We start from the raw sequence: 18975 nt of genomic DNA on the forward strand, positions 1-18975 counted from the left end.
AACGTTTATTGTGCCGCCTGGTATTTTTTTTTGCAGTCGTTTTGACCGCCCGTTTGCCTGCCTCATAGACCTTATAATACATAGATGATCCACTATTCTCTTTAAAAAAATGTGTCAGTTCCAAAAATTAATTTTCTGACATTTCGTTTTGATTTTTTCGTAAGGAGCCAGTCCCAAACATTAATTTTCGTTCATTTGCTTTTGTGTTGTTCGTAAAGAGCACTGCTGCTCAAAATTAAATTTCGTATTTTCGCGGTTTTGGTCACAATTTTGTGTTCAAATATGAACTTTTAATATATTAATTTATTTATAAATCCTCTGGTGCATCATAAACGTTCTAATTTTGTGTAAAATTGGCTAACTACAAAAAGGAAAATGAAAGAGATTGTAAGCGTGCTCTTATTTTTCTCGTTTATTCTTAATCTTCGGAACTGTCAAACATAGTTTGACACCCATGGCTCATCTATGTATTATAAGGTCTATGGTAGCAGCTACCTAACATATATAGAACATTTTTTGAAAGAGTGGAGAGGTGTAATATTGTTTTGAGAAATTAGATAGAAAATGTTCATCGATATATCTCTCTGTATATAATAATAATGAAAATCACCATTAGATGTCTTTAATGGCAGTGATCACAATTTTTATTGAATTTTTAATTGTTTTCGCTTTTATTCGTTTTTGCAGGGTGATATTGTGACTTTTCATAAAACTTTCTCATTGATATTAAATATGTTTAAGTGAGTGCTACTATATCCTTATATATTACTCAGATCATAATTTCGACTGTTTCTGAATCAATTAATTTCAAAAGACAAAATCTTGCGAGATCAATTTGAAATTTTTCCTTACATGTTTTGAAAAGATTTTGTAAACAATATTTGGTAGAAAAACAGAACATTGATTTTCCGCTACCCAAACTAAAAACAGTTTCTTTGGATCCAAAGACTTTCAAGATGTTTCTTTATGTAAAATAATTTTTTTGGGGGTGCTTGATCTGATTTATTAATTTGTTATTATCTTTTTGTGATATATTAGCATAGTAAAAAATGTTTATTAATTAAAAAATTTAAACCAAAGATGCAAAATCCTTAAAATAAGTCTTAGAGCAAGTTTCTAGGATAGCCGGTGGTCTATCCTAGAAACTTAGTAAAATTTTTCTGTTTCAAAATTTCAAAAGATTGATAATAACGCATTGAGAAACCCTTAACCTTTATTTGAAGCTTTTTATCTTTAATCTAAATATGCAATATTTCACTTAATTTAAGGATTAATTTACCCCCAAAAGATCCTTTATAAACTCTGTGTAAATTTGAAGACAGGAAAAACTATATTTTTAACGCTGGTAATGTAGAAATCAATAAAAATCTGATTGCGAACTCTGCACTCAAAATAAGCTTTTTTTATTGGATCCGAAGATTTTGTCCTTCCCTTGGGATTTTTTTGGCATTGCCACCTAGTTAAATATGCGATTTCATTAAAATAAAACAATTGTTAGGGAGTTGCAATCCAGTTTTAAATCTTAACTCTATACAATTCAAATTTGGGGTACAGAACTCATTTATCGACTTTTCTTTTGCGCTATATTTACAAAACTATTCATATTAAAAATCTAAAATTATAACAAATACTCGAGGTGAAAAATATATTCTAAATTTCAATAAACGGCAAACCAAGTCCTCAAAATAAGTCTTGGAATATGGAATATTGGATACTGTTGTCTATAGTCCATAGATTCAATATTTATGTTAATTCAAAGATCATGTGTTTTTTTATCTTAAAAAAATTGTCCTACTTCAAAGACATCAGATTTTAACGGAGGGATGCAAATTTCAAAAATTCATGTCCCAAATTTAATGAAAAAACAATTTAAAGCAAAAACTTTCAACACCCATTTAAAATTATAATTTCTTTATTTTAAAGAAATTTGCATATTCCTTCATATTAGGTTAATATAGTTTTCAGAACTTCATCCTCCTCGGCCATAATTGAAGCCCCGCGAAATTTTACCACCTTCTCAATTGATTTTTTAATCAAGTAACGCCAAATTGAAATCTACTCAGAAAAAATATCACCAACAAAAAATTGCAATTAAAACAAGTAGGTAAAGTCGGGCGGGGCCGACTATTTTATACCCTTCACCATTATGTAGACCAAAATTTGTTTTACCATCTCAACTCCTTCAAATTTGTTGGGAGTTATTATCAAGGTTTATATTCCCATAAACAAATATTTATACCTGAAACGATTTGGAGAAAATTTTTTGTACTTTTACAAAATCTCTAGAATTAAAAATTAAATCGGCTAACACCCTGGGTTGAAACACAATGTTAGTAAAAAACAAGTAAGGAAAGTCTAAAGTCGGGCGGGGCCGACTATATTATACCCTGCGCCATTTTGTAGATCTAAATTTTCGATACCATATCACATCCGTCAAATGTGTTGGGGGCTATATATAAAGGTCTGTCCCACATACATACATTTAAATATCACTCGATCTGGACAGAATTTGATAGACTTCTACAAAATCTATAGACTCAAAATTTAAGTCGGCTAATGGGGAGACACCATGGTACAATGGTTCCTGCTTCGATTCCTGCTTCGACCGAACACCAACAAGTTTTTCAGCGGTGGATTATCCCACTTCAGTAATGCTGGTGACATTTCTGAGGGTTTCACTGCAATGTGGAACGCCGTTCGGACTCGGCTATAAAAAGGAGGTCCCTTGTAATTGAGCTTAACATCGAATCGAACATCACTCAGTGATAAAAGAGAAGTTCACCAATGTGGTATCACAATGGACTGAGTAGTCTAAGTGAGTCTGATACTTCGGGCTGCCACCTAACCTAACCTAATGCACTAGGGTGGAACACAATGTTAGTAAAAAAATATGGGAAACATTTAAATCTGAAGCAATTTTAAGGAAACTTCGCAAAAGTTTATTTATGATTTATAGCTCGATATATATGTATTAGAAGTTTAGGAAAATTAGAGTCTTTTTACAACTTTTCGACTAAGCAGTGGCGATTTTACAAGGAAAATGTTGGTATTTTTACCATTTTTGTCGAAATCAGAAAAACATATATATGGGAGCTATATCTAAATCTGAACCGATTTCAACCAAATTTGGCACACATAGTTACAAAGCTAATTCTACTCCCTGTGCAAAATTTAAATTAAATCGGAGTAAAATATTGGCCACTGTGGTCATATGAGTGTAAATCGGGCGAACGATATATATGGGAGCTATATCTAAATCTGAACCGATTTCAATAAAATTTTGCACACTTGACTACACTACTAATTGTACTACTAGTGCAAAATTTCAATCAAATTGGGGTAAAACTCTGGCTTCTGGGACCGTATTAGTCCATATCGGGCGAAAGATATATATGGGAGCTATATCTAAATCTGAACCGATTTCAATCAAATTTTGCACACTTAACTGCACTACTAATTGTACTCCTAGTGCAAAATTTCAAACAAATTGGGCCAAAACTCTGGCTTCTAGGACCATATTAGTCCATATCGGGCGAAAGATATATATGGGAGCTATATCTAAATCTTAATCGATTTCAATCAAATTTTGCACACTTAACTGCTCTACTAATTGTACTCCTAGTGAAAAATTTCAAACAAATTGGGCCAAAACTCTGGCTTCTAGGACCATATTAGTCCATATCGGGCGAAAGATATATATGGGAGCTATATCTAAATCTTAATCGATTTCAACCAAATTTAGCACGCATAGCTACAATGCTAAATCTACTCCCTGTGCAAAATTTCAACCAAATTGGGCCAAAACTCTGGCTTTTAGGACCATATTAGTCCATATCGGGCGAAAGATATATATGGGAGCTATATCCAAATCTGAACCGATTTCAATCAAATTTGGTACACATGACTATACTACTAATTGTACTCCTACTGCAAAATTTCAACCAAATTCGGCCAAAAATCTGGCTTCTGGAGCCATATAAGTCCATATCGGGCGAAAGATATATATGGGAGCTATATCTAAATCTGAACCGATTTCAACCAAATTTTGCGCACTTGACTATACGACTAAATGTTATGTTTGTACAAAATTTCAAGCAAATCGGTATAAAACTCTGGCTGCTGGGTCCATATTAGTGCATATCGGGCGAAAGATATATATGGGAGCTATATCTAAATCTGAACCGATTTCTTCCAAAATCAATAGGGTTCTATTCTGAATTAGGAACATATGCCAAATTTGAAGGCGATTGGACTTAAATTGCGACCTAGACTTTGATCACAAAAATGTGTTCACAGACAGACGGACGGACAGACGGACATGGCTATATCGACTCAGGGACCCACCTTGAGCATTATTGCCAAAGGCACCATGTGTCTATCTCGTCTCCTTCTGGGTGTTACAAACATATGCACTAACTTATAATACCCTGTTCCACAGTGTGGCGCAGGGTATAAATATGGGAAATATAAAGCTAGAGCAATTTTGATGCAATTGTACAAAAGAGCATTTATGACTTATCGGGCGATACGTATGTATTCGAGATATAGGACAATTTGAGTAATATTTAAAATTTTTGCTTCTCAGCAGTTGGCGATTTTACATGGATATTGGTTAAATCTCGCCAAGATATGTGGTCAATTGTGGGTGGTGATATATTATTTGGCCAATTCGGGCGATATTTCCACAAGTCGGAGCTTTATTTAAAATTCGACCATTCTGTGGAAAGTTTGGCATTACAATGTGTAGAATATGACTACGATATGGGGAAATCATCACAGAATTTTGTGTAAAATGTGGGTATTTTGGCCATATTAGATCAAGATGGCGCACTTAAATAGCATATTAAATGTATTCTCTGTGGAAACTATCGAGTCAATTGGAGGAAACTCCCATTGAAAATGGGTCTAAAATATGAAACATTCTACCATACTTCCCCTACTCTGGCGTACATATATATGGGAGCTATATCTAAATATGAACCGATTTTGACAAAATTTGACATGCATAGTTAGAATAATAATCCTGCTATCTCAGCAAAACACGTTAATGGGAGAATAATTTTGGCCTCCGTCTGGCGAAAGATATATATGGGAGCTATATCCAAATCTGAACCGATTTCAACCAAATTTGGCACACTTAACGATACTAATAAACGTACTCCTTATGCAAAGTTTGAAGCAATTCAGGGTAAAACTCTGACTTTTGAAGCCATGTAAGTTCAAATCGGACGAAAGATCTTACGAAAGCCCCAAAATATTTGGCTGCCCGAAATTTTGAGAAAATACGTTGATAAATACGTCAATTATGACCAGATCGGTGATAAATATATAACAGGTTGGCTGATAAGTCCCCGGTCTGACACATAGATGGCGTCGCTAGTATTAAATGTATATTATTTTTATATAGTACCAACCTTCAAAAAATTCGTGTCAAAATTTTACGTCTGTAAGTCAATTAGTTTGTGAAGCAACTTTTGTTATTGTAAAAAAATGGAAAAAAAGAATTTCGTGTTTTTATCAAATACTGTTTTCTGAAGGGGAAAAAATACGGTGGAAGCAAAAACTTGGCTTGAAAATGAGTTTCCGGACTCTGCCCCAGGGAAATCAACAATAATTGATTGGTATGCAAAATTCAAGCGTGGTGAAATGAGCAAGGAGGACGGTGAACGCTGTGGACGCCCGAAAGAGGTGGTTACCGACGAAAACATCAAAAAAATCCACAAAATTATTTTGAATGGCCGTAAAATGAAGTTGATCGAGATAGCAGAGGCCTTAAAGATATCAAAGGAACGTGTTAGTCATATCATTCATCAATATTTGGATATGCGGAAGCTTTGTGCAAAATGGGTGCCGCGCGAGCTCACATTTGACCAAAAACAACAACGTGTTGATGATTCTGAGCGGTGTTTGCAGCTGTTAACTCGTAATACACCCGAGTTTTTCCGTCGATATGTGACAATGGATGAAACATGGCTCCATCACTACACTCCTGAGTCCAATCGACAGTCGGCTTAGTGGACAGTGAACCGTCTCCGAAGCGTGGAAAGACTCAAAAGTCCGCTGGCAAAGTAATGGCCTCTGTTTTTTGGGATGCGCATGGAATAATTTTTATCGATTATCTTGAGAAGGGAAAAACCATCAACAGTGACTATTATATGGCGTTATTGGAGCGTTTGAAGGTCGAAATCGCGGCAAAACGGCCCCATATGAAGAAGAAAAAAGTGTTGTTCCACCAAGACAAGTCACTGTGCCACAAGTCATTGAGAACGATGGCAAAAATTCATGAATTGGGTTTCGAATTGCTTCCCCACCCACCGCATTCTCCAGATCTGGCCCCCAGCGACTTTTTCTTGTTCTCAGACTTCAAAAGGATGCTCGCAGGGAAAAAATTTGGCTGCAATGAAGAGGTGATCGCCGAAACTGAAGCCTATTTTGAGGCAAAACCGAAGGAGTACTACCAAAATGGTATCAAAAAATTGGAAGGTCGTTGTATCGCTCTTGAAGGGAACTATGTTGAATAATAAAAATGAATTTTGACAAAAAAATGTGTTTTTCTTTGTTAGACCGGGGACTTATCAGCCAACCTGTTATAAAATAGTATTTTGGCAGTGCGGAAATATAAGCTAGAAAGCTCGGTAGCTTTTGCACAAATATGTATGTCTTATGGATAGAGGAAATTAGAGAAACCTATGCTGCTTTGCCGGAAATTCCTCTTGTATGCCAATATAAAATTAATTTCCAACATTACTTTTGCTGTGTATCTCTTAGATAGGCATAGTGCAAACAAGCGATAACAACAACTTACGGAATTTTCGGTAGTAAATATAGCAATGCATTTCGTATGGGTGTCGCTAATTTCCGCTAGAGGAAATTAGCGACACCCATGAAATGCATGGCAGTTTTGCCATGCATTTCATATTGTAGCAAAATCCAAACAATCGATAACAACTCCTCACGGAATTCTCGCTAGCAAATATAGCATTGCGTTTCTTATGGGCAGTTATGGTTACAGGTGCATACTGGGTTCTAGCGGGAATTTCGTTTTCTTGCCAATAAAATAGTTTTGCAATGCATTTCTTATGCGCCTTGCAGACTATCCCCCATATGTAAAAAAGTTAAAGAAAACTTCAAGCCTACTTTTGCCATACAAATTCATTCAATAAACTGTCAATAAATTGTTTTGCATATGGGCATATAAGTTTATGCGGACGACAGTGGTCGTGTCGAACATATCCTATATATTGGTCACATTATAAGTTAGGTCCGAAGGCATAATCGATACTGCTGCATGTTTATGGGATTGATAACACATTTACCGTTTATTTAGTCATCAACGAATTGTCGTATCGATTGGACACGCTATAAGATTCTTTACAATCACAGATATTCCGTCCGGAAAAACTTATAATCTGTAAGACGCAATACTGGAGCAAAATGTAAACATTCGATGACAACGCTTGACGGAATTTTCGTGGAAAAAATACATAGTTTATCGAAACGCCCCCAACCTATTACTTTGGTAATATGTATTCCAATAGTGATATAAAATATATGCAGTTGGCAACGCAACTCAATGTTGTCGGTGTTGTTGACGTGTCGGTGTCGTGGCATTTTGACATATCAAACGTCAATATCGAGAAATTGTATTACTGCCGACCGATCAACGAGCTCTTGGATTGCGTTGAATAAAAAAGCGTTTTGTCCAGTAGTGAATCAAAATTCCTGAATTTTTTAAATTAGAACTTCAATCAAATTGCAGAAAACAAAAATGCGTCAATTCGTTAGTGTTTTGCTGATCTCATTGTTCATTGCTTCGGCCTATGGTAGTACATGTACTAGCCCAAAAGCTACAGTGACATCCTTCAGCACTCAAGATGCTACTATTCTGACACAGTTGGGTCATGTCGGTGAATTCACTTTGAAATGTGGCAATGGAGCCAAACCCAATCTCTTCGCTGAATTTCCCTGTGGCAAAGTTGTTCCCGTAGCTCAAGTTGGTGATGAGAAATACCAAGTAAGTGGATGAAATCGAAATCGTTTCCATTATTGGTGCGAAATTTTGTTGTTAACACACGTGAAACATGTTTTTATAGGTCAGCTGGACTGAAGAAATCAAAAAGGGATCCAGTGGCAATGTAGTAGTCCGTCTTTTCGATGAAGATGGCTATGCCAACTTACGCAAAGTTCAACGTGATGGTGGAAAAGTTTCCAATGTCAAGTCTTTGGTTGATATCACTATCAGCACCAAGGGTGCCTATAAAGGTCCCTGGGTTAAGGCTGAACTAGTAGCTGCCTTAATTGTGGCTGGTGTTGCCTACTTTGCCGTAACCACCAAATCCAAGGTCCAACTGTAATATGGTGTTGGAGAAGCCAATTTAAATATTAATCGAGTTTTTTTTTTTTTTGTTTCATGGAGTGTCGAATGTACTATTTAATATACTTTGAATGAAATTCATTCGCCCTAATATATTCCGATATAAGTCATTAATAGCAAGAAACCTCTTGAAGAATGTGTAATTTGTAAAACTAATATAGACACCATTAATGTTCTCTAGAAAACAGAAGGGACCTTCTTCTAGGACTACCATATCAGAGAGAGAATGTGTCCAATTTTATGGGTATTTTTTAATTGCAAATGTGAATTGCATGTTTTTGTAAACAAGTACGAAAAACATCCAAGAATTGTTTTAATAAAAATAATTAAAATTTTTTATAAAACCAATTGATTTATTTATATATACAAATTGGTGGATGCATTTATTTGGGTGCATAGTTTTTAAGCCCATCGAGGATGACTTTACCTAAATTAATCTATAGCAAGGTATATTGAATCTGTAAGTAAGCCGAATATGGTGTCAATCGGTCCCCGTTTTGTTATTGCCACTATATAGCCCGATCTCTCGAATTGATTTTTAGACACCGTAAGTTTATCCGTTTTGCCTGAAATTCGAAATCGACAGTTAGTTTAGGACCATAAACAAGTGTGTCAAAGATTGTGTCAATCGGTCGCTGTTTTGGTTTAGCCCCTATATAGTCTGATCTCCCAATTTTCTTGGGCTTCTAAACAGCGCTATTTTATTCGATTTGCCTGAAGATCGAAATCTAGAGGTATTTTGTATCTTCACATATGTGTGCCGAATACGTTGTGTATTGGTCTAGGTTCTGGTATAGTCCCCATATAGCTTGATCTACCGATTTGACTTCTTGAGCGTCTAAACACTTCAATTTTTATTCGATTTGCTTGGAATTCACAATCAGGTTTTTTTTTAATGTGTCGAATTTTAATTTTTTTACGATTTTAGAGTGCACCAAGTGATAGTATAAAATAATACGAAATTTTTAAAGAAATTGAATTTATACAAAATTCTGTCAAAATTTCATTTCTATAGGAAATGTTGTCAAACTTTCATTTCTATAGAAAATTTTGTCAAAATTTCATTTTTATAGAAAATTTTGTCAAAGTTTCATTTCTATAGAAAATGCTGTCAAAAAATTTTGTCAAATTTTTATTTTTATTGAAAAATTTGTCAAAATTTCATTTCTATAGGAAATTTTGTCCAAATTTTATATTTATAGAAAATTTTTTCAAAATTTTATTTTTATAGGAAATTTTGCCAAAATTTCATTTGTTGTTGTTGACCTTTAAATTGTTAATTATATTTGTTTAATTCGGCTTAAGGTCATGCCATAAAAACAGATGCTGTTGTTTTAATTAATTAATGTGTAAAATGTTTTTCTGTTATTTGTTTAAAAAAATTTCCCTGAAGACGAACATCGGAGATGTTTCGAAATATTGGAGGATATTTTTGAATAAAAAAAAAACAACAACATATGTTTTTATGGCATGACCTTAAGCCGAATTAAACAAATATAATTAAAATTTCATTTCTATAGGATATTTTGTCAAAATTTCACATGTATAGATAAAAAACTTTTCTGCAATTTTTTTGCTATTTAATTCATTTTTTTACGTTGTATTTAACAAATTTAATTTGTTTTATAAATACTGCTTAATAATAGTAGAGAAAGAAATTATCTTAGATTTTATATATTTAGCATAAGCGAGCGATGTATGATTTTTCGAAACAAAAATTCATACATAAAGAATTATTATAGTTTTTTCCTTTTTTATTCAACTCTTGAGATCAATATTATCTAATTACTTTGTCCAATGATTCCATTTCCACTGGCTGCAGTTGTTCCACCTACTCCACAACTGCTATTAGCTCCACTATTAACACTTTGAGTATTCTCATCATCCGATGACAAATCAATCATACCTTCTACACGTGATGGAGACATTACATAGACAAAATGTTCCGATTGTGGTGGTTCATTTATATGGCTACCAATGGCCGAAGGTGGCGAATCCGTATTGTTTGTACAGTATTTATTATTGTTAGGGCTATTGACGTCCGAGCCATCGCAATTGACATTATCTAATTCCAATTCAATATCGCTGACTATTCGCATACAACGCATTTTAGCCAATGACTGAAATTTTGTGGGCATGGATCGTACCGAACGTGCAAGACTTAAAAAGAACAGAGTATTGGCATCTAGATCTCTGTTTGCCTGAAGTATGGCTGATATTTCTAATTCGGCCGTTTTAAGACGTTTGGCTGGCGAAGGCCCATTTAGGGTGGTGGTGGTGACTGTATTTGATACCGGTGTTAAATTTGCTGCAAAATTTGTTGTGAAATTATTGGGCAAAAGATTGGGTGCTGTCGAAAAGAATCCATTTGGCCCAGTATATGACAAAGAAGAGGGCAATGATAAGCATGCAGACGATACTACGGGCGCTGTTGAATTGTAACTTAAGTTTATGGCGGTTGGAGTTTGATGGTGGGGTGATGGTTGAACTCGTCTAATTTTTGTTATCATTGGTGGATTCAAAAGATTAGTAGCATTGGCCATTGAGGCTGCTGCCGATACTGGTGTGACCTGGGCATTGATATTCGGGTATATGCTTAGATTGGATGGTGTAATCTGGGTTTTACTGGTAGTGGAGGTGATGCATGAATTGGCGGATGAAGTCGAACCGGAAGAAACATTACCAAATTCCTTCTTAAAGGTATCTGCCGAGGCAAAGAGTTGAGGCTCTATTATGAGACAACCCACTGAACTGGCTGTATTATTTGCCGGCATCGGTATGGGCCCTTTGGCTGATAGCTGCGGCAAAGCGAATATTTGTGATGCCAACGATGAGGGGGTGGCAGCCGTTAATGATGACAGTGATGAAGAAATCTGTGATGTTGAGCTATTGGTGGTGGTGGTAGTGCTATGACTTGAAGACTGTGAGCTTATAGATATCCCATTAGTCGCGCATGATGCATTTGGCATTCCACTTAGTATTGGCTTGGCCGTCAAAGATGGTGGTAATTGTACTGTAGGTAAAGATGGCACGGGTAATACTAGTGGCCCTGTTGTAGAAAATCCATTCGTTCCCGATGTAGCCGTTGTTAGACCCAATGATGATGATGAAGATGTTGATGTAAAAATTCCAGCTCCTCCAACGAAATTGGGCAAAACATTTGCCAACGATGAAGCAAATAGATTGCTGGTACTATTTCCCAATGTTGTTTGTTTGACATCTTCATCGGTCGAATTACTGGTAGCCTTTGCCAAAACTTGAAATCCCAAATCACATTCAGTTTCATCTTCGTCTTTTTGCAAAATGATACCATTGTTTGATCTAATAAATAATTATAGTTAGCGAAAAAGGGAATTAGAATAGATTTGCTTTTTGTTCTTACCTTCCTGGGCCCTGGTAGGGTTTCAAGAAATCCATATTATCGGCATGAGCCCAAAATTGATATTTCTTTGATGTTTTTGACCCAACTCGAAATGAACGCAAATATTTGGTATAGCTATCCCGTAGATTTTTCCATTTTCTCTTAGATGCATCTGAAATTTATGAGAATTTAAAATAAAATGTTTAAAATGTTAGTGAGACATATAACAACTTTTTTGCTTCGTACATATTGAGATGAACGCAACACGATTAGGCGAAAATGTGATTTCGACTTTTGTATCCCTACTTAAGGTGAGTCCTAAGTTCGAGTTTAGCCGCTAAAGTGAAAACTAAATCAGTAAAAAAGGCATATATGCATATTTTTGCAAATTTTATTATAACTTGATGGGGAATAGCCCGAAGCAATTTTTCACAAAGTTTGTGTTCCTTAAAATGGATTATTAAAGAAAAGTAATATGAAAAAATTACGATTTTAGCGGCAAAACTCGAACTTAATACCCACCTTCAGGGAATAGAAAACAAAAAATATGTTCTTTCGATTTGATTTCCAAAGTTTCTTAGTTTGAATAAAAAAATAATGTTTTAATTGAAAACAAATCGGATTAAAAATATCTAGAAACTCCAAAAATTAAACCGTGGCATCTGTCTATATGGGCTAACATTCGATTTTCGACTTTTGTATCCCTACTTAGGGAATGGAAAACCAAAAATATGTTCTTTTGATTTGATTTCCAACGTTTTTTTGGCTTGAATAAAAAAATAATATATAATATTTTAAATATGTATTTCTTTTAATTGAAAACAAATCGTATAAAAAATGGTGTCGTCTAAAATCAATCAGTGACATCTGTCTATATGGTGACCTATACCAAGACACCATGGGCGGAAATTCGATTTCGACTTTTTTTTTCCTACTTAGGTGACGGAAATCCAAAAATATTTTCTTTTAATTTGATTTTCTACTTCCACAAAGTTTTTCGGCTTGAATAAAAAAAATAATTATAAATAATTTTTTTTTAATTGAAAACAAATCGGATAAAAACGGTCGTTTAGAAACCCCAAAAATCAAATCGTAACGTCTGTCTATATGGTGGACATCATATATGACACACCTATTTATGAATCTCAAATAACCCTACGGGAAATTGGTGCAAATTGCCTTTCACAGGACTGGTACGATTTGTCGCAATTTTAAAATTTTCGTATAGTTTTTTATTTTTATTTCTATACTCCACCGGAATGGTTAGAATGTCCGCCTTGCATACAAAATGTCGTGGGTTCGATTCCTGCTTTGACCGAACACCAACAAGTTTTTAGCGGTGCATTATTCCACCTCAGTAATGCCGGTGACATTTCTGAGTGTTTCAAAGCTTTTCGAAGTGGTTTCACTGCAATGTGGAACGCCGTTCGGACTCGGCTATAAAAAGGAGGTAATATTGATCTCAGAACACAATAGCAATATTCATGATTTGATTGATTCCAAATTTCACCATGAAAAATGGTGTTGGGTACAAAAAAGTCCTTTGAATTTATAGCACTTCGTGGCAGCTACCCTGTATGCTAAATATATGTAAGATATCAAACCGATATCTATTATCGTTCGAACGTTAGAGATTTCAATAGGCCAACAGGTGAATGGACATGACTTGAATGGTGATGGGTAATAAAAGTCCTTTGAAATCATAACACTTCGTGGCAACTACCCTGTATACCAGATATATGATATAAAGAGAATGTCACTTATCGTTTAAAAGTTAGTGATTTCAATAGGCCAACAGGTGGCTTGATCGGACATGACGATCGATTCCGAATTTCACCACGATATAAATTTTATGTGATCTCAGATCAATATTACGATGCGTTACAAACACAATTACACATTTACAATATTCTCCATTCTATAGTGGATGGTATAGAAATAAAAGAAATTTCTAACACTCTAGAATGCATCAAATGGTTTGTTTTTTATCTTTTTTGTTTTTATTTGCTATTTTGGTGCGAAGTTGTTTTGTTGTTGTCTTCAGTTTGATAAATAAATAAAAGCCCCCACAAACATCCCCTGGTCTTTGCTTGTAACGGATTTCACTCATTTTCTCCCATAACTTATTCTCTTTCTTGACATTTCTTCTCAAATTGTAATGACTCTTCTCACTCTTTGCTATAGCATTTTGTCTCCACACACTGTGTCATGTCAAAAATGTTTATTCAATATGTTTGTTTTGTTTTGTTTTGCTGCTTTACGCTTTTCTTTTAACTCTCATTCGTATTTAGATACATTTTTGTTCTTTGCAGTTTGCAATGAACGGACGGACCGAACGAAGACGACGACGGCGGTGGCGGCGACACACTAACTAATGTGTATTCGCAGATATTTTGTTTTTGTTTTCTTGAACAAGTAGAAGACCAAGAAGAAGAAGCAGATGACAGGACTAAGGTGGGGGAGGGGGGATGAGGGGGTGACATACATATGTATAGCCACTTTTTGTCATTTTGTTTGTTTTGGGGCGCACAGCATACTCAAGACCCACACACATTGCCACTGAGTTTCATCGCCCAAGCGGTATTGTGTAAAATAGCAGTACTAGTTTAGTGTAGTAGTGGAAAGAAGGAGTAGCTGTAGCTGTTGGGGATGACACCCAACGGTCATAATGCTGTATGTACATACCCACTGATAGACCGATTTCTTTGGCTATTTCTGTCCAAACTTTCAATTTGACTTCGACATTCTTATAATCCGGATGATGAGTGTTGTATACCACGTCATGCCTCTTGACAATCTCTATGAAATCGGTGGTATTATCCGATGTGGTTGAAGATTCACTGGTACCGCCTCGCTGTACAGGTCTTATGGCTTTATTCATAGAGCTGCTGCAGCTGGACGCTGGAGGAGTAGTGCAGGGGTCTTGATGAGTACCCATTTTTGTGGTATCGAACGGCGAACCAGCAAATGAATGGCCCAGCTTCCCGACAAAGCGAAATCACACCGGATCTATTGGGTATCGATAAATTCCTTTGGTATATACCGCCCGTGCTTGCCTGCATGCACCTCTCCAACTAGTTCTGTTTTCTGTCAATCTGATGGTGGTTCGTTTGAGATGTTTTGGGTTTTCTAGAACGCGAAAATGTCGATGTTGTTGTTGTTTTCGTTGTTGTTCATTGATTAAATGGAAGCGACGAACCGAGGAAAATGCTTAACTATGGTAGAGGAGGAGAGCCCAGTCAGTCAGCCAACCAGCCAGCCAAAGTGTGGTACATTCAAACACACTCACACACGTTCACTTAGTAACGCTCTGTGGTGCTTTTATTTTGCCTTTATTGTCGTTGTTGTTGTTGGCGTTTGATTTGATTTTCTCCTTCTTCTCCCACCGACGTCGCGCGCTCACAAAAAAGAGTTGAAATGCGTTTGTTGCGTTTGTGACAATGATGCGACCGCTCCGACAAAAGTTGGACACTTGAATGAGAGACCAACGATTTTCAGATATGCGAAATAGTCTGCTGCTCTATCCAACAACCACCGGGCTTTTGTCGTTGATGTAGGCACCAAACAGAGAGGCAGCGACTTAGCAGTTCGCATTGCTAGCTGCTCCTGTCAACTGTGGCAGCAACGAGAAGAACGGAAGAACGATGCAGCAGTGAACAAACAAACATGAACTATAGAGACGGCGGTCAGCTAGAGAAACGGCAGGAGCAACAGCAGAAGGAGGAGGAGGAAAACAAACGCACACACACACACACATACACAAGAAGAAGAATAACAACTGCTAACCACTACAGCCAGTGTGCTTTACGGATTCCATCATTGCCATTATTGGTGTTGTTGTTGTAGTTTTGTGCTTTGTTATTCGGTCGGTAGCAACAACAACAACAACAGCTCCAAACCGTGCGAGCGACCGACCACACGGTAACTGAGGAATATCCCCATCCAACCATCTATTCTGTGCTGAATGTGACTCTACTTCGTCGTTTGTTACAAAATAAAACATCTAAAGTAAAAAGAGAGGACATGGAGGCATCGCCGCCGCATCACCATCGTCACCATCATCATCCATTCAAGCCACACTCATGAAACACACAAACCTATGTATATTCATCCACACGCGTTCCAGCGGCGTAACTTATTGTGTGTGTACTCAGGGTATAGTTGCTGATATCAAGGCTGTTTTTACTCCTACCTTTTTGGGGTATGAAGGCGGTCAAGGTCTTCCGCTCCACAACTACCCCATTTTTATTGGAACAAATAATGTGTTTTATAACACCTTCCGCTGATGGAGTTTAAGGCTTAAGTTTCCATTCAAGATCGATAAAAATGATTTTCAATTTTAAAGTCAGATATGGTTCTCTAAGGAAATTTCCTCTAGCCAAATGCCTATGCCTTTCTTATTGTTTACAGAATTTCGCTCCTTTGCTCGGAAATCGATAATAACGTCTCACTAGCTTAATTTTCATTAGGACGAACTTACCAATTTTCCTTTTCTCTCTGCTGAGATGTACATCAAAACAGAACAGCCTTATCGGCATTCAAAACGACATTTCATTAGAGCGCATAGCGGATTTGCAATACCGTTATGCAGTTTTCTGATACCAAAAATTGCGTAGGGTGTTATTATCGATATATCGCTCGTTAATTCGTTACCACCACCTCTATTGGAAATCTCATTTGCCATGTCGAGCATATATTTTTTCCAATGTATTGCGATAATGACGGTTCACAAAACGTCTTCTATTAAGTCTTAAGGCAGATATGAGCATCTATCTGTTTCGCTGATTGTATGCATCTGCAAAATACTTATGACTCAAAAAATGTGTTCATGTTTTTTATACTGAACATTTATTGAGACTGTGTTAACGATTGTTTAAAATTGTCTCCCATGTTTTACACTTTGCTCACATAAAAAACTCGATTGACTGTATTATCGGCTGGAACTCGAACTAACCCGATATTGCCGTAATTTTCGTTAGGATTGTGTTAGCAATTGTTCACTTTTTATCAATAAGAATTTTCGATGGGCCTATCAGGAGTAACCGTTTTTTCGCTACCAAAACGCAAGGCGTTATTATCGATTGTTTATATTTGGCTCCTATGGGATATAAGTGTGTGAACACAACCATGTCGTGTAACACTAGGCACTAGGCCTTGCTTAGCAAAATTTCCATCGTTTCTTTCATTCGCGTAACTTTGATTTTAATATGGTGTTAATTTTTGATCTAAGCTTATATGGCCAAGGAATTAGAAGATATTGGAATGGAACTAAAGATAATTTTTAGCTCCAGTTATTTCATGTTCTGGGTTCTAAGTTAGGTTAGGTATAGTGGCAGTCCGATAGTTCAGACCCACTTAGACTATTCACCAGTGGTGAAGTTCTCTCTTATCGCTGAGTGCTGTCCGATTCTATAACCGAGTCTGATCGGCGTTCAGCATTGCAGTGAAACCACATAGATTAGCTTTGGAACACTCAGAAATGTCACCAGCATTACAGGGCAGGGATGGAACATACAATTTTTAAGAAATTACAAAAAAGGTTGTTTTTTTTGAGCGAAAAAGTACTTTTCACTAAATTTCAACAAAAAGTCCATTGGAAGATTATTGTCAAGAGCTCCTTCAGACTGAATTTTAAAGAAAATAAAGTTTGTCAACTCCTCAATTTTATTTTTTTTTAGTTTTATACAAAGACTACCGTAGTATTGTAATCACGGTTGCCACAGTTGTACTTCAAGGAAGTTCATAAATTTTCTGCAGATAAATAAAAATAAATTTTTGACAAAATTTTCTAAAGAAATAAAATTTTGTCAAAAAATTTTATAGAAATAAAAGTTTGACAAAACATTCTATAGAAATAAAATTTTGATAAAATTTTCTACCGAAATAAAATTTTGACAAAATTTTCTAACGAAATAAAATTTTGAAAAAAAAAAATATTCTATAGATACAAAAATTTGACAAAATTTTTTTATAGAAATAAAATGTTGACAAAAAATAAAAAAAATACAAAATTTTCTGTATAAATAAAATTTTCTTTCTGAAGAAATAAGTTTGCAAAAAAAAAAAATAATATTTTCTTGTACGTTTTGGTAAAGATTTTCTCCAAATGTTGGTAGATTATTCGACCGTGACTGTAATGGTTCCCATTAGTTTAGAACGCCATCAAATACTTTTTATCTAGACAGCGTTCGTGTGGAAGCATGATATAGAGACTAAAACATTCTTGAAACTCAATAAAATCGTGTTGTTGACTTCGATCGAGATTTTCTTCCCGCATGAACTTGTCTGTTTTTCAAAATTTGTAAAAGACTATTAGTAAAATATTAAGATATTTTGTCAAAAACCTTAAATCTGATATCGGCTCAAAAATGTCTGCTCAAAAGGTACTAAATCAGTTGCGAGGATACTACGGTACTGATCAGGATAAAAAGAATTGAAAAAAGTACTATAGTACTTCATTTTCCACCCCTGTTATAGGGAGGGGATAAACCACCGCTGAAAAACTGTTTGGTGTTTGGTCGAAACTGGGTTTGAACCCACGACCCAGTCGGATATGCTAACCATTGCACCACGGTTTTAAGTTCTAGCTCCTGTTATATTTATTAAAAATTAAAATACTAAATACGAAAGTGAAAACCATTAATTGTTTATTTTTTTAGTTGTCTTTAATTTGTCGAAAAATATTATTTTTTATTTTTTTATTTTTGTCATATTTTTTTTGCCATATCGGCTTTTCAATTTATTGAGTATAACTACAAATGAACAAGTGCTCACCCACCTCCTATCGCTATGTTTGTGTTTATACAAATACATGGTAAAACTGTATTGTTGGAACCCAAACGAAATATCTGCATACCTTAAAACATTGCTGTTGAATGTCAATAAAGCAGTTGCACCATATTTATACATCTTGGGAAAATTAAACTCCATAACATTTAGCATAAATATCCCTAGATTCTGGTTGGCAATATTTTCACTATTAGCCCGTTATTGCACTGCTTCGATATCAATAAGAAATGCATTCCATTATTTTACTGGCAATTTACGCCACTGGGATATTGCATAAACCTACTGTTACAAATGATGTGGTGCGCAGGGAATGGAGAAAAAGGTAACGGCGGCTAGTACATAGTCGTAAACTTTAGCAGCAGCGACAACGACACCTCATTAACCACCACCATCCCCCGCCCCCCTCCATTCTTGCTATGGAACGAACGACGACTATCCATCCATCCACCTC

At 35.7% G+C, this 18975-nt stretch overlaps 2 protein-coding genes across 3 annotated transcripts; one reads left to right on the plus strand and one right to left on the minus strand.

The window, feature by feature from the left end:
- Positions 1-7631: 7631 nt before the first annotated feature.
- Positions 7632-8722, plus strand: Tapdelta (Translocon-associated protein delta). Its single transcript, XM_075310773.1, has 2 exons — positions 7632-8014; positions 8094-8722. Exons 1-2 carry the CDS (start codon positions 7769-7771, stop codon positions 8352-8354), a joined length of 507 nt encoding a protein of 168 aa, XP_075166888.1. The 5' UTR covers positions 7632-7768; the 3' UTR covers positions 8355-8722.
- A 1210-nt stretch (positions 8723-9932) lies between these two features.
- LOC142239435 (uncharacterized) lies at positions 9933-15211 on the minus strand. Of its 2 annotated transcripts, none has more exons than XM_075311220.1 (3): positions 14421-15211; positions 11757-11907; positions 9933-11695 (listed from the first exon to the last, which is right to left on the minus strand). In XM_075311220.1, the coding sequence occupies exons 1-3, from the start codon at positions 14671-14673 to the stop codon at positions 10156-10158; spliced, it is 1944 nt and encodes a 647-aa protein (XP_075167335.1). In that variant the 5' UTR covers positions 14674-15211; the 3' UTR covers positions 9933-10155. The 2 variants fall into 2 exon arrangements, with proteins under 2 accessions (XP_075167335.1, XP_075167336.1); XM_075311221.1 differs by lacking the exon at positions 14421-15211 and adding an exon at positions 13908-14375.
- Positions 15212-18975: the final 3764 nt, after the last annotated feature.

This window comes from Haematobia irritans, chromosome 5 (assembly GCF_050003625.1).
Source record: "Haematobia irritans isolate KBUSLIRL chromosome 5, ASM5000362v1, whole genome shotgun sequence".
Taxonomy (NCBI): Eukaryota; Metazoa; Arthropoda; class Insecta; order Diptera; family Muscidae; genus Haematobia; species Haematobia irritans.